The sequence below is a fragment of the Geotrypetes seraphini genome, chromosome 6 (assembly GCF_902459505.1).
Source record: "Geotrypetes seraphini chromosome 6, aGeoSer1.1, whole genome shotgun sequence".
Classification (NCBI taxonomy): domain Eukaryota; kingdom Metazoa; phylum Chordata; class Amphibia; order Gymnophiona; family Dermophiidae; genus Geotrypetes; species Geotrypetes seraphini.
This window is the reverse complement of record NC_047089.1, coordinates 180,883,010-180,898,081: the sequence shown is the minus strand read 5'-3', so window position 1 is coordinate 180,898,081 and position 15,072 is coordinate 180,883,010. Positions and strand designations below refer to the sequence as shown.

Below are 15,072 nucleotides of genomic sequence, written 5' to 3'. Positions count from 1 at the left end.
GGACAGCTTCAGGTGTGGGTGGATTCTGGCTGTGGGTTGCTTCGGGTGTAGGTGGCTTTGGGCTGTGGGCGGGCTGCTTAACACCAGACCACCAGATGCACGCCCTGTAGAGGAGGAAATTTTTTTTCCTTGGTTTTTCCTCCTCTACAGGGGGGTGCATTTTATAGACCGAAAAATACGGTAAGTAAAGCTCCCTTTTACGAAACCATGTTAGGCTTTTTTATCACTGGCCATGACAGTATTAGCTATGACGCTCATAGGAATGGCTATCAGAGCTAATACCACCATGGCTAGTGATAAAAATGCCTAATGTGGCTTCATAAAAGGTAGGGTAAATGCTGTATCATGCTAAGATACAGTGTGATTTTAATTTGAATTTCTGATGGAGGGTAAGATATTCTTCAGTCTTTAATAAGACTAATTGAAACAACATATTTGGTCAACTACTTTGCACACTCTGTATTTCAAATTATATAATGTGCCTTAATTATTGTATATAAAAAGACTTATTAGGACTAACACATTTTGAAAATGGCTTATACCACACTGGATTCACCCCTTCTGTAGTGCAGAAAGGAAGTGTTTAGTCCACTAGCTCCCCTACATCCTGTCACCTGCCCTTTAGTCTGATGCATGCAAATATGGACAGCTGCAGAGGTATGTCCTTCCACCATCCTACCCCATTCATCATATACTGACAGCAGAAGATGCTTGGCCTTTCTCATCTAGCTTTCAGACTTCCAGGTGGTTCTTCAGTCCTTCCCCAGCAGGTATAAGGTCCGAGGCTCTTCTGGATTTCCTGTCCCGAATACCCTTTAATCCTGGGCTGTGCTGCAGTAAAAGGTGACAGAGGTCAACATGGCCCCTCTCTGCTGCCTGTGGGACAAGACAAAAAAAGACAGTTTCAAGTTGATGAATGACAGTATACCATTAGCAATCTTTGGGGATTATTCATATGACACTATAAAAAATTCCTAAGGTGCTTTGCACAACTCTTAGTAGCTGGAAACTTTTAGGACAAAAAATTGTGCTAACACTAATTTTTTTGGACAACACACGTTAAATGGTTTTTGGTATATGTAGATTAATTTATGTAAATTTATTTAATGCAAAGAAGGAAATATTAAGTTCTTACCTCGTTAATCTTCTTTCCAGTAGGCAGACACTCCATTCCTGAACATGTGGGTAGTCAACCTCTTCTAATCTAATCTAATCCTTAAATTTATACACTGGGCCATCTTTTAGAAATAAAAGCTTGACTCGGTTTACATAAGATAATGAAATAGAAGGGTAAGACCTAATTTACAAAAACTAATGAAGACATTATAACAAAATCCACATCTCAATTAGAATAACTGAAAAAACATGTTTTTAAAGATATTCTGAAGGTTGGAAGAAATAGAAGAATTCTAATCTCAATAGGAAGTTCATTCCAAATAGATGTGAAAATGTATGTAAAAGATCGAGAAATATAGCCCGGGGATTTTATTCTTTTAAGAGATGGGAAAGATAATTTATACATTTGAGAAGTTCTAGATTTTATAGATTGTAATGAATTAAAAGAAATAGAAACTAAAGGCCCAAAAATTCCATGTAAGGTTTTAAATGTTATACTCGCACATTTAAATTGAATTCTGAGGTGGACTGGAAGCCAGTTAAGAGCTTTTAAGAGAGGAGACATATGATCATATTTCTTCTTGCCATAAATCAATTTGGCTGCCGTGTTCTGGATTAATTGTAACTTTTCTAAATTTCTCTTACTTAAACAAACATAAAGAGAGTTACAATAATCTAATTGAGCTAATATAATGGCTTGTACCAGAATAGCAAAATGTTGTTGATAAAACAGATGACGGGCTTTCCTTAACATAAGAAGACTAAAGAAGCATTTCTTAGAAAGATTATTAACCTGACAGTGAAGGGAAAGTGTGGAATCCAAAAAAAGCCTAATATCTTAGAAGAATACTCGATATTTAAAGAATCTCCAGTTGATAAGGTCACTGAAGAAGGCAAAAGAATGTGGGAGATTTTATAAATACCCCCAATGTCTTCGTTGCAGCAGTTGCAAGTTCTATCCTGGCAAGGATGGACAAAAGAAAGAAACGAGATGTCCCAGGCATCATTGAGGCAGCAAGCAGGTGAATGAACATCTGATGGGACAGGCTTCAGGAATAAAGTGTCTTTCTACCAGAAAGAAGATTAACACGGTAAGAACCTAATCTTTCCTTCTGGTGCGACAGATACTCCATTCTTGAACATGTGGGACATAACAGAGCAGTCCTTCAAGCTTAGAGTGGCACAAATGAGTCTGCATTCAGAATCAAAGATCCAAATGCGGAGTTCTGTTTGGCCGCCACATCTACTCTACATACGTTCACAAAGTTTTATAGAGAAGACCAAATGGCAGCTCTACAGATTTCCTCTGGGGACACTGCCCAAGATTCTACCCAAGAGGAAGCAACGTTTCTCACTAAGTGTGCCTTTACGGATATATGCGGACGTTTTCCACTCCCAATATAGGCTGAAGAAATGGCCATATGGATCCATCTGGAAATAGTCACATTTAAGGCTGGTTGACCTTTACGGACTGTCCCAGCGAGTACAATTAGATAATCTGTCAATAAAAATTAATTGTGACCTCCAGATACTGTAGTAAGAGTCTGTGGACATCCAAAGATCTCAACACCTGATCACTTTTTCTCAATCCAGAGGGTTTGAAGGCAGACAAGCATACTTCCTGCTTGATGTGGAAACTGGAAAACACTTTTGGTAAAAAAGATGGGACTGTGCATAAGAGCCATGATCTAAGACCAAAATATTCTGGATCCTGCAAGGCCCTGCGTGAGTAGCCAGGAATGACAGGGAAGTCTGAGACTTTGATCCCTTTGCAGATGGACCAGGTTTGTATACCACAGTCACCTTGGCTAGTCTGGTGCTACTAAAATAACCGGTCCCTGGTGCGCCATGATCCTGCACAGAAGTTGGCCCATCATGGGCCAAGGAAGGAAGGCATATAGAAGACCTGCTTTTGGTCAGGGTTGAATGAGGGTGTCTAGGCCTTTGCTTTTTAGCTTGCGCATTCGTCTGAAGAATCGATCCGCCTTCTTGTTTGCAGCCAATGCCATCAGATCAAATGACAGGCACCCCCACCGATTCACAAAGCAGGTGAAGGTTTTTTGAGACAGTGACCATTCTTCAGAATACAGGGTCTTCCTGCTGAGTAAATAAACTTGCACTGTCCACTCCTGCCAAATGTACAGCTAAGAGTACCAGAAAATGGGCCTTCACCCATCGAAATAGCATCTGGGCTTCCAAGCACAGAGTAGTGCTCTTGGTACCCCCTTGACGACTGAGTCTGGGTCTAGGAAGAGTATGAGACATGCAAATAATGCTAAAGGTGGCTTAGTTGCTATAGCAGGAATGTCCCCACTGAGACAAAACAAACATACAACATGGAGGGCTATGTACGTCAACGCTCACAGTCTGGGAAACAAGATCCTGGAATTGGAAATAGAAATGAGAAATGCCGACCTGGATGTGGTGGCGATATCTGAGACCTGGCTCACGGACTCCCACGGGTGGGACATGGTCATACCGGGTTACAACTTGCTTCGCTGGGACAGGGAGGGCAAAATGGGAGGAGGTGTAGCATTATATACTAAAGATGACATTAAAGTCACTAGAATCACAGATGTGCGGTACACTGGGGATTCCCTCTGGGTAAATTTGGCCAGAGGGAATGACAAATGCCTGTATCTTAGCGTAGTATTCAGACCCCCAAGACAACAGAATGACCAAGATAGGGAATTAATCGGAGATATAGAGAATATCACCTTGCGTGGGGACACAGTATTGTTAGGTGACTTCAACATGCCTGATGTGGATTGGGTCACACTTTCCTCTGCTTCAGGCAGCAGCAGGAGGCTATTAAACTCTTTGAAGGGCGCAAGACTCAGGCAACTGGTGTCGGAACCAACAAGGGATCAGGCAATCCTGGACCTGATACTTACCAATGGAGAAAGTGTCACAGAGGTCACGGTGGGCGACACATTGGCCTCCAGTGACCACAACATGGTATGGTTCAATCTCAGGAAAGGTTTCACTAAATCTACCACACTGACCAAGGTCCTCAAATTCAAGGACACAAACTTCAAAGACATGGGAAACTTCGTTCACCAAGCGCTACAAAGCCAAGCAGAAACCGATAACGTGGAAGAAATGTGGTCAACTATGAAAGCCACCATACAGGAAGCAACAAACCGCTATGTTAAATCAGTAAGTAAACGGAGTAGGAACAATAAGCCACAGTGGTTCTCTGCAGAGATCTCGGACCTCATCAAGGAGAAGAAAAAAGCATTCATCTCTTACAAACAATCAGGGAAACAGGCCTGCTAGACACGCCCACCTCAGCTGGTACATGCTATTAATTACTCCCCCACTTGCGGCGCACGCCAAAGGAGCGCGATCAAGGAGCAGGTCCTGCTCCTTGATGCGCTCCTTTGTGCGCAAATTTGGGTGCTAATTTCTGGCCATGCTTATGATCTTTTCAGGTCTTTAATCATTTTATTAATATATCGTTTTAAATCTTTACTATCTTCTTCTTCGGTCAGAACATACTTGATATATTTTATTCTTTTTGCCCCGCTGTTCCTTCAATTGCAATTTTTCAAAATGGAACATAATATTTATCAGATTCCTACCCACTGGGGCCATAGACCCTCACCAATAGTCACCTTAAACGGCTCAAAACTAAGTAATTTGACTAAAGTTTCTTCTGATACAGTTACCAGTTCCTCAGTCCCTACACGACCTCAAACACTTAATATAGGCCTAATCAATGTTAGGTCATTACGTAAGAAACATCACACTGTTAAAGATCTTATAAAAAATCATTCTTTAGATCTTCTTTGTATTGTGGAAACTTGGCTTGCCGATGGAGACGAGGCCTACCTCACCTTTGCTAGCCCCCCAGGCTATAATTTTTGCTATAACCACCGCAAAGCCAGAATGGGAGGTGGCCTGGCCATCATCTATAAGTCTGCTTTATCCCTTGTTGTAGAAAATACTGTTTCTAATAACACCATTGAAAGTATACAACTAAAAATTAATATTAACCCAACTATCGATTTACTATTATTATACATCCCGCCACCATTAAATCAATCTACAGTTTCTCAACTGCTGTCTGTTATCTCTGATTTTACTGTATCTTCTCAATCTCCCCTTTTTATGGGAGACTTTAATCTTCACTTTGATGATCTATCTAATTCATATACATCTGAAGCACTTACTCATTTTAATGATCTTAACTTTGTTGCTTTAAATTCTGGCCCTACACACATCAAAGGCCACACATTAGATATGATCTTTGTTCCCAATGAACTCTTTCCACAGTTTTCTAAACCGAAAATAATTGATGTTCCATGGTCTGATCACAGTCTTATCCAATCAATTTTTACACTACAAACTGCTCCAATACCTCCTGAATCTACTAAAACTATTCTCATAAGGAACTTTCAGAAAATTAATGAGTTCCTCATCTCATCGGCTCTTACTATCGATTCCAAAACATTTCTTTCGCTAACGGTAACTGAACAACTTGCCATTTGGGATAAAACATGTCAATCATTACTAGAATCAATAGCACCTTTATCTACTAAAATAATTTCTTCTAAACAACAAAGAAACCCCTGGTTTAATTCTTCACTTTTATTATTAAAACGCCAATTGCGCTCTGCTGAACGCAAATGGCGTAAACTCCCTTCTCAAACTAACCTGGATAATTATAAGAACCAATCTAACTATTATCGCCAATCAATCAATACTGCGAAGAAACAATATTACTCAAAAAAAATTTCTCTAACAAAAAACTAATCTACTCTTTTTAAAATTCTTAAACAATTAACAATATTTAAACGCAAACCTGGTATTCCTAAAAATAACACCCCGTCCGCCCAAAGTTTGGCTGATTACTTCCAAACCAAAGTAATATCAATAAGATCCAACATTATTAGTAAAATTACTTCCCCACAACGTTTCATAAATTCAGAAGAGACTGGATTTTCAATACTAAATTCTACATGTTCTAATTTCTCTCTTCCCTCTTTAAAAGATATAGAAAATGTCCTCCAATCCATCAATATCAAAGGTTCTAATATTGATCCTCTTCCCCCTTTTCTCTATAAATGCTACTTTTCTATACTGGGACCTTACATTCTTCAAATTATTCATAAATGCTTTACCACTGCAAGCCTCCCACCAGATTGGAAGCACTGAATCCTTCACCCGCAGATAAAAGATTCAAAAAACTCTCTCACAGAAACTTCAAATTATCGCCCAATAGCCAATCTCCCGTTCTTAGCCAAACTAACAGAAAAATTTGTATTTCAGCAATTATCAGATTTCATTGATAAAACACAGGTACTGCATCCTAATCAAGTAGGATTCCGTAAAAATCATTCTACAGAACACTCTTTATTGGGTCTCACAACAACTATACAGTACAACCTTGACCAACATAAGTGTGTATTATTAATTTCTTTGGATCTTGCGGCTGCTTTCGATACCATTGATCACCTCTTGCTACTACAAAGACTTGCTTCCATAGGATTAACTGATCAAGCTCTGGAATAGTTTAGATCTTATTTCACTGACAGATCTTCCTCCGTCCATTTTAATAATTCCATTTCAAAACCATTTTCTTCTAACTTCGGTGTTCCTCAAGGCTCTATTCTATTTCCGTTACTGTTTAATATCTATCTGGCACCCCTTCTAACTCTCTGTCAATCAATCGGATTTACAGCTTATGCCTACGCCGATGACCTACAACTATTACACAACATAGACCCTGCAAGTCCAAATGACATTTTTTCTATTAATCAAAAATTATCCATTATTCATGACTGGTTAAATACAAATATGCTTTCCCTAAGCATTACTAAAACTAACATCATGCTATTCTCATGGAAAGAAGGGTTACAATTAACTGCTCCTATCTAAATCGATAACACTCCACTTAAACCAACCACTACTATAAAAATTTTAGGCGTGTTAATTGACCATAAACTCACATTTCGCTCACAAATTAGTGCTCTAGTCAGAAACTGTTTTTATAAATTAAGGATAATTAGATCTTTGGCCCCCCTTCTCGATGCCAAATCCCTTACTACACTAATTCACTCCCTTGTGATATCCAAATTGGACTACTGTAATTCTCTACTGAAAGGGATAAACCTAAAGGATATAAAACGTTTACAATTGATTCAAAATACAGCTATCAAACTTATATTAGGTTCAATAAATATGATCATGTCACTCCTCTTCTACAAAAAGCCCACTGGTTACCCATCATATATAGAACAACATTTAAAATAGCACTTCTAATTTTCAAAACAATACAAACACATGTCCCAGCATTTATTGACAGACTTCTTATTCCATACGACCCTCCGAGAGCTCTAAGATCCACCTCACAGCATACTCTTAATATCCCATCCTTAAGAATAATAGGTACTCGACGTAATACAATCTTTTCAGTAACTGCCCCCACTATTTGGAATTCCCTACCTATATGTATATACGATCTGAAAACAATCTACAGAAATTTAAAAATAGTTTAAAATGTTTCTTTTTTAAAGATGCCTACAATTGACTATACAATTGACTATTCGTTTCAAGTCCAGCAACTCTTGATTTCCCCTCCCATTGTTCTTCCCTTTGCTGTATCTTTTCTTAATAAATATTGTAGTTCTCCCCCCCTCTTTTCCTATTGTATCCTTATAGATTAACAAAAAAAAACCCACGAAGTATGTTAAGGTGTTAGTCTCTGTGTACTTTTGTCAATGTTTTAATTATTATTGTACAACGCTTAGTATTTTGATAGGCGTTTAATCAAATAATCAAATAAACTTGAAACTTGACTCTAGAGTAGTCTATCTGGCCAAGTCAAAAGCCGTCAAAACAGCAGTTAGGGAGGCCAAATTCTGCATGGGGAAGTCTCTAGCAAAGAACATACAGAAAGGAGATAAATCCTTTTTCAGGTATATCAGTGACAGGAACAAGAACTCAGGCAGGATAGTACATCTCAGGAAACCAGACGGAGACTATGTAGAAATGGACTCGGAAAAAGCCCAACTGTTAAATGAATACTTCTGCTCAGTCTTCACCCGCGAGGCGCCAGGACGCAGTCCTCAGCTGCAGACAAGGGTTGACTCAGCTGACCCGTTTAGTAATTTTGAGTTTACACCCAGCAGTGTCTACTGCGAACTGTCAAAGCTTAAGGTTAACAAGGCAATGGGGCCTGACAACCTACACCACAGGGTGCTCAGGGAGTTGTGTGATGTCTTGGCGGAACCGCTCTCCGCGCTCTTCAATCTCTCCCTTAGTACAGGCAACGTCCCGTTGGACTGGAAGACGGCTAACGTCATTCCACTTCATAAGAAAGGCTCCAAGATGGAGACAGCAAACTACAAACCAGTGAGTCTCACATCAATAGTGAGCAAACTAATGGAAACTCTAATCAAACGCATGAATGAGGAGAATCTACGGGATCCACGTCAACATGGATTTACTAAGGGGAGATCCTGCCAATCCAACCTGATCAGCTTCTTTGACTGGGTGACGAGAAAGCTGGATGTTGAGGAGTCCCTGGACATCGTATACCTGGACTTCAGCAAAGCATTCAATAGCGTACCACACCGCAGGTTGCTGAGCAAGATGAGTTCTATAGGATTGGGAGACACATTGACAAAATGGATTGGGAACTGGCTTGAAGGTAGGCTTCAGAGGGTAGTGGTGAACCGCACCCCCTCCGAAATGACGGAGGTCATCAGTGGAGTGCCGCAGGGCTCCGTCCTGGGCCCGATCCTGTTCAACATCTACATAAGAGACTTGGCAAAAGGGCTCTGAAGTAAAATAACATTATTTGCCGATGACGCCAAACTAAGCAATGTATTGGCCAATAGCACAACAGACAAAAATTCAATGCCCGACAACATGATGCACGACCTACTACTACTGGAGCGCTGGTCTAGGTCCTGGCAACTCAGCTTCAAAGCCAAAAAATGCAAAGTCATGCACCTGGGCAGCCAAAATCCATGCATGACTTACACCCTAAATGGTGAGATCCTAATAAGAACTGAAGCAGAACATGACTTAGGGGTGATCGTCAGTGAGGACATGAAGACTGCCAATCAAGTGGAGCAAGCTTCCTCCAAAGCAAGGCAAATCATAGGTTGCATACGCAGGAGTTTCGTCAGCCGTAAGCCTGAAGTCTTTATGCCATTGTATAGATCCATGGTGAGACCACACCTGGAGTACTGTGTGCAATTCTGGAGGCCGCATTACCGAAAGGATGTGCTGAGACTAGAATCGGTCCAGAGAATGGCCACCCGGATGATCGCGGGTCTCAAGGATCTCCCGTACGAGGAAAGGCTAGATAAATTACAGCTCTACTCACTCGAGGAACGCAGAGAGAGGGGAGACATGATCGAGACTTTCAAGTATCTCACGGGCCGCAACGAGGTGGAAGAAGATATCTTCCTTCTCAAGGGTCCCACGGCAACCAGGGGGCATCCGTGGAAAATCAGGGGAGGGAAACTGCACGGGGACACCAGGAAATTCTTTTTCACTGATAGGGTGGTTAATCGCTGGAATAGTCTTCCACTTCAGGTCACTGAGGCCAGCAGCGTGCCTGATTTTAAGGCCAAATGGGATAGACACGTAGGTTCTATTCACAGAGTTAGGTAGGGGAGGGTCATTGCGGTGGGCAGACTAGATGGGCCGTGGCCCTTATCTGCCATCTATTTCTATGTTTCTATGACATAGGCTACCGCCATTGCATTGTCTGAGAAAACACGAACCGCTTTGTTCTGTAATGCACTCCTCAAAACCGCTTTGAATGTGGATGTAAAACTACAAAAAAAAGAAGTCTACAAGTCACAATCTCTTTCCCCCCAATCCAGGAGCACCAAGCAGATAGCCTGAAGTGAAAACACAAACCGCTTTGTTCTGTAATGCACTCCCAAAAAGCGCTTTGAATGTGGATGTAAAACTACAAAAAAAAAAAACCAGCAGTCTACAAGTCACAATCCCTTTCCTCCCAATCCAGAAGCACCAAGCAGATGGCCTGAAGTTCCAAGCAGCTGATTGACTACTTCCTCTGGAAAGGGGACCAGTGTCCCTGAACCGGACGCCCCTCGCAATGTGTTGCCCAGCCATAGAGGCTGGCATCTGTTGTCAGAGTCACCCATGAAGATATGCAGAGAGGAACTCCTCTGGTGAGAGACAGGAGTTTCTGCTGTCCAAGGAAGCTGCTGGTGAAGCACATCCCCTGCAGGCACCATCAGAAGAAGAGTGCATCCTGGAGTAGATGCAAGTACATCCTTGTTCAGGGGACTATGCCCATGGTTGCAACCATTGATCCCAGAACCTGCAAATAATGCCAGACCGTCAGAACCGACTCGCTCTGAAACTCCTGTATCTGGTACAGAAGCTTCTCTCTATGGTCTTCCACTTTGCTTTCCCTTGTGTTGAACCAGATTCCCAGGTATTCCAAGCTCTGTGTTGGTTCTAGGTGGCTTTTCCAAAAGTTGACCACTCAGCCCAGCTTCTGCAGCAGTTGAATTACTCATTGAACCACTAGTCTGCCCTCGGATTCAGACTGGGCTCTGATTAGCCAATCTTCTAGGTACTGGTATACTTGAATGCCCACTCTGCATAGATGCACTGCAACTACCACCATTATCTTAGTGAAGGTCCTTGGTGCCATGGCCAGCCCGAAGAGCAAGGCCAAAAACTGGAAATGTTCCAGCGCATGGAACTACAAAAACATCTAGTGCTCTGGAAAAATTGAAATGTGCAGATAGACCTCCATCAAATCCAAGGAGGTGAGAAATTCCCCCGGGGCCACTGACACAATTACCGACCTGACTATATCCATTTGGAAGCGTAGTATCATGAGGGCTGCATTCACTGCTGGAGATCTAGAATCGGCCTCCAATCTTCTGAGCCTCTCTTGGGCACTATGAAGTACAGTACTCCTCCGAAATTCACGGGGGTTACATTCGCAGAGTGACTGCGAATGTTGAAAAACTGCGAATATCGGAAGAGTACTGCAATCTGCACTCCCCCTTCTGAGCATGGCATGTAGAGAGCTGGTTTTGCACCCAGAGGAGACAGTAGAGATTTTCTAGGCAGATTGCCCCCACTCTATGTTCATGGCGAAACAGGGACACTTACCCACCAACAGAGAGGTCTCACCGTGTAGCCCAGTTCTTTTTGCTCACACCCACCGGTTCACCGCCTCGGGAAACTCAGCTCCCCCATTGCCGGTTCCTGCGCACTCCTCTTCCTGTACAACCCCACACGGGAAGTGCGCTCCAGATTTCTGCGAGAAGGGGCGTTACCTAGCACAGGTTTTTGTGAGCACGCAGACGCTGACGGAAGTGACGTGATCGCGATGTTGGTGGTGGGAGGAGGGAATTTGAAGTTCTGCTTTCTCCTCTTACTGTGTTATGGCAGGATGCACAGGAGGCACATGGCCAGGGAAAACCGCAGGTTGGGGAAGGGAAGGCCCGTAGCGACAGAGAGCTTTTCCATTGGTCAGTCATTCGCGGTATTTTCTGACTAGAAAAGGCGGTCACTCATTTATTGGTTAAGTTACATTGGCTTCCGATTTCATGGAGAGTTCAGTTCAAGATCTTGGTGTTGGTGTTTAAGAGCCTTCAGCAAGTACTGTCGAAAGCAATACTAGATTTTATTACACCATATGAGCCTACTTGGTCATTACGGTCAGAACCACGGCAGTTGCTGGATGTGCCTTCTTTGCGATCTATTACCAAAGCAACTATTCGTTCTAGGGTTTTTAGTGTGGTAGGGCTGAAAATGTGGAATTCCCTGCCTGATATTATTTGGTAGATCCCAGTGTATTTAACTTTAAGTAAGACTTTAAAAGCACATCTTTTTCAGAAAGGTTTTAGTACTACCTAAGAAGGGATGAGGGTTGATAATTTGTTCATTATGTTTTGTTTTAATTTGCCAAAAGTATTTTGTTACTGTTTTATTCTAATTTTTACTGCCTGGTTTTGATATGTAGCTGTCATTTGTTTATTAATTTGTTTGTGTGTACATTGTAACACGCACAGATTGGTTTGATAAAAGTTTTTAAATAAATATGTATATACAGTATAACTTACGTTGAGATAATATGGTAGGGTGTGGGGGAAGAGGGACATCAAAGATGAAAATTACAGTCAGTTTAACTGGATATGATAAGATAACCAATTCAGCTAGCAGAAGAGATGGAATTACAACTCATACCCAGGCTGTATCCTAACTCATTGCTCTAAGGAAGTCAACTAAAATGGTTGGTGGTCTAAGTCATAAGGCATACAGGGACAGACTTAAAGATCTTAATATATATACATTGGAGGGAAGACGGGAGGGGAGACATGATAGAGATGTTTAAATACCTATGTGGAGACTCCAGAGTGAGAAGGCATAGAATGAGGATAAGAGGTGATAGGTTCAGGAGTAATCCAAAGAAATACTTTTTTCAGAAAGGGTGGTAGGTGTGAGAAATAGGAGGTCTCTCAGTAGAGGTGGTGGAGAAAAAGACTGTATCTGAATTCAACATAGCATGGGACAGGCAAGTGGGATCTCTTAGGGAGAGGATGAGATAGTGGATGTTGCGGATGGACAGCCTGGATGGGTCATTTGGTCTTTATCTGCTGTCATGTTTCTATGTCCTGAACACCAAACAACATTTCTTCCCTGTGCTCAAAGAAACTTCTTACATGCCCTTGTAATGTTATATTCATTTACACTTCTTCACAATTCCCTTTTCATACTTCTTGTCCCCTCTCAGCACTCCCCTCTCACCTTGCTCTTGCTCTCCCTCCTCCCAGGATTCATACCTTGTGCAAACAGGTCATGCCATCGCTGTCCGTGATGCCAGGATCTGCTCCCTGGGATAGCAGCAGCTGTGCCACCTCGGTGTGCCCACAGTAGCAGGCTCTATGCAAGGGTGTGGCCCCTCCGCTGGTCTGTGCATTACAGCACGCACCACTTTGCAGTAGGAGATCACAGACAGCCAGATGTCCATGGCGACTGGCATAGTGCTACATAACAGAACAAGATGTTAAGTGTACCTCTCCCAACATAGGTGCTCTCCTGAGTACTTCATTGGCTCTCACCAGGAAGCCGTCATGCAGCTTCTCATCAGTGAACCATCATACAGTCTTGCTCCTGTTCTGACAGCTGTCTCTGATCAGGGATCTCTCAAATCACAGACTTGCTCCTAACTACTCAATCTGGTCTCATCAGGGAACTATCACACAAATACAAAACATTCTTAATGTATTTCTGAGCCCACATCCAGATCTTATCAGGGAACTGTCACATGCAGCTTTTCCTCCTGACCCTCAACCTTATTCTCTTGTGCATTTCCTACATGCTGTACAGTATATTGCTGGATATACATGAACTGCAAATCAGAGTAACTATATCATTATACCTGCATTTCTGGACAGTCTGCTGCCTGGGGGAATAGATACATACAATTGTTTATTTGGGATCCGGAAGGTTCGCCCCCCACATTTCGCCCCCAGCAATTCGCCCCTCACATTTCGCCCCCGCACATTTCGCCCCCCGGATGTTTCGCCCCCACACATTTCGCCCCCGCACATTTCGCCCCCCGGATGTTTCGCCCCCACACATTTCGCCCCCGCACATTTCGCCCCCGCACATTTCGCCCCTGAGCGTTGGATTATGTGTACTGCACATTTCGCCCCTGAGCGTTCCTCCGTTCTCTCTCTCTCACTCTAACTTTGTATCCCTTCCCACCTCCCCTTTCTGGTCTGAGTCATTCTTTTCCTCTCTTTATCTTTCCCCTACCCCACCCCCAATTGTAGGTCCAGCATCTGTTCCTTCCCACCCTCTTTTCTGGTATGGGTCACTTTCTCTCCTCCCCTCCCCACTTATGGTTCCAGCACTCTGAAGCAGCAGCGGCCGCCGATCCTGACAATCTCACTTACCCGAAGCAGTAGTGGCAGCCTGTGAGCAGAGGCAGTGCCGTAAACAGGCTGCTTTCGGCCAGCCCTGGCAGGGGTCGGGGGAGACGGGGCCATGGGGGGGGGTTAATGGGAGCTTTTAGCCCAAGTCCGACGTGGACTTCATGAGCTGTTCGGAGCAGTTGTCGGTTGGATTGGGATCGAGGTGAGCTGGAGTGACGGGGAGGGTTTCAGGCTTCTCTCTCTCCTCTTCCAAGTCTGTCCTTCCTCCCTTGGGAACAACTCTTAGCCTTCGCTCCGGGCCTAAAGTTGGCCCGGGTTCTGTGATTTGACCCCCGAGGCCTCTTTCTCTTGACAGCTCATGTCCCAATGCCAGAGTTGGAGGAGGGAGAGGGGGGGGGGGGCACCGCCGCTCACTTCGTTTTCCACGAGGTGAGCTGGAGTGACGGGGAGGGTTTCAGGCTTCTCTCTCTCCTCTTCCAAGTCTGTCCTTCCTCCCGTGGGAACAACTCTTAGCCTTCGCTCCGGGCCTAAAGTTGGCCCGGGTTCTGTGATTTGACCCCCGAGGCCTCTTTCTCTTGACAGCTCATGTCCCAATGCCAGAGTTGGAGGAGGGAGGGGGGGGGGGGCACCGCCGCTCACTTCGTTTTCCACATAGACCCTCACGAAATGTTTCCAAAGAAAAGTCGCTTTGGTTTTCCCCGTCTCCTCCCCTAACTTTTCGCTCTTAAATCTGGGGAAGTCTTGGCTTTTCTGACCCTAACTTCATTCACTTCGCAGCCCAGGTGAAAAGGGCAGGAAGGAGGTGCGTTTTCTTCTCCTCCTCTCTGGCTTTGGGGGTAGCGGTGGCCAAGTGGCCTTTTGGCCATTGCTTCAGCTGCTTGAAAGGAGCCGGTGCTGGCTGTGGGCTTGCAGCACCGCCGTCCATGACAACACCCACTCCCTCCCGCACCGCCGTCCATGGCAGGCAAAGCACACAAGAAAGCCCCCACCCCACCGGGGATCGCGGAGGGGCCCAGGTAGTGAAACAGGTGAGACGGCAGCAACTAAGCTCATGTTCCCT

The 15,072-nt window shown here is 43.7% G+C and overlaps 1 protein-coding gene across 6 annotated transcripts in view; it reads right to left on the bottom strand.

The window, feature by feature from the left end:
- Positions 1–205: 205 nt before the first annotated feature.
- Positions 206–15,072, bottom strand: part of ANKRD39 (ankyrin repeat domain 39) — a 28,060-nt gene continuing 13,193 nt past the window's right edge. For all 6 annotated transcript variants that reach the window (XM_033949299.1, XM_033949295.1, XM_033949298.1 and 3 more), the window contains exons 4-5: positions 12,915–13,118; positions 206–876 (exon numbers count right to left, since the gene is read on the bottom strand). In XM_033949299.1, the coding sequence (XP_033805190.1) occupies positions 733–876; positions 12,915–13,118 (348 nt within the window). In that variant the 3' untranslated portion in view covers positions 206–732. The remainder of the gene's footprint in view (positions 877–12,914; positions 13,119–15,072) is intronic.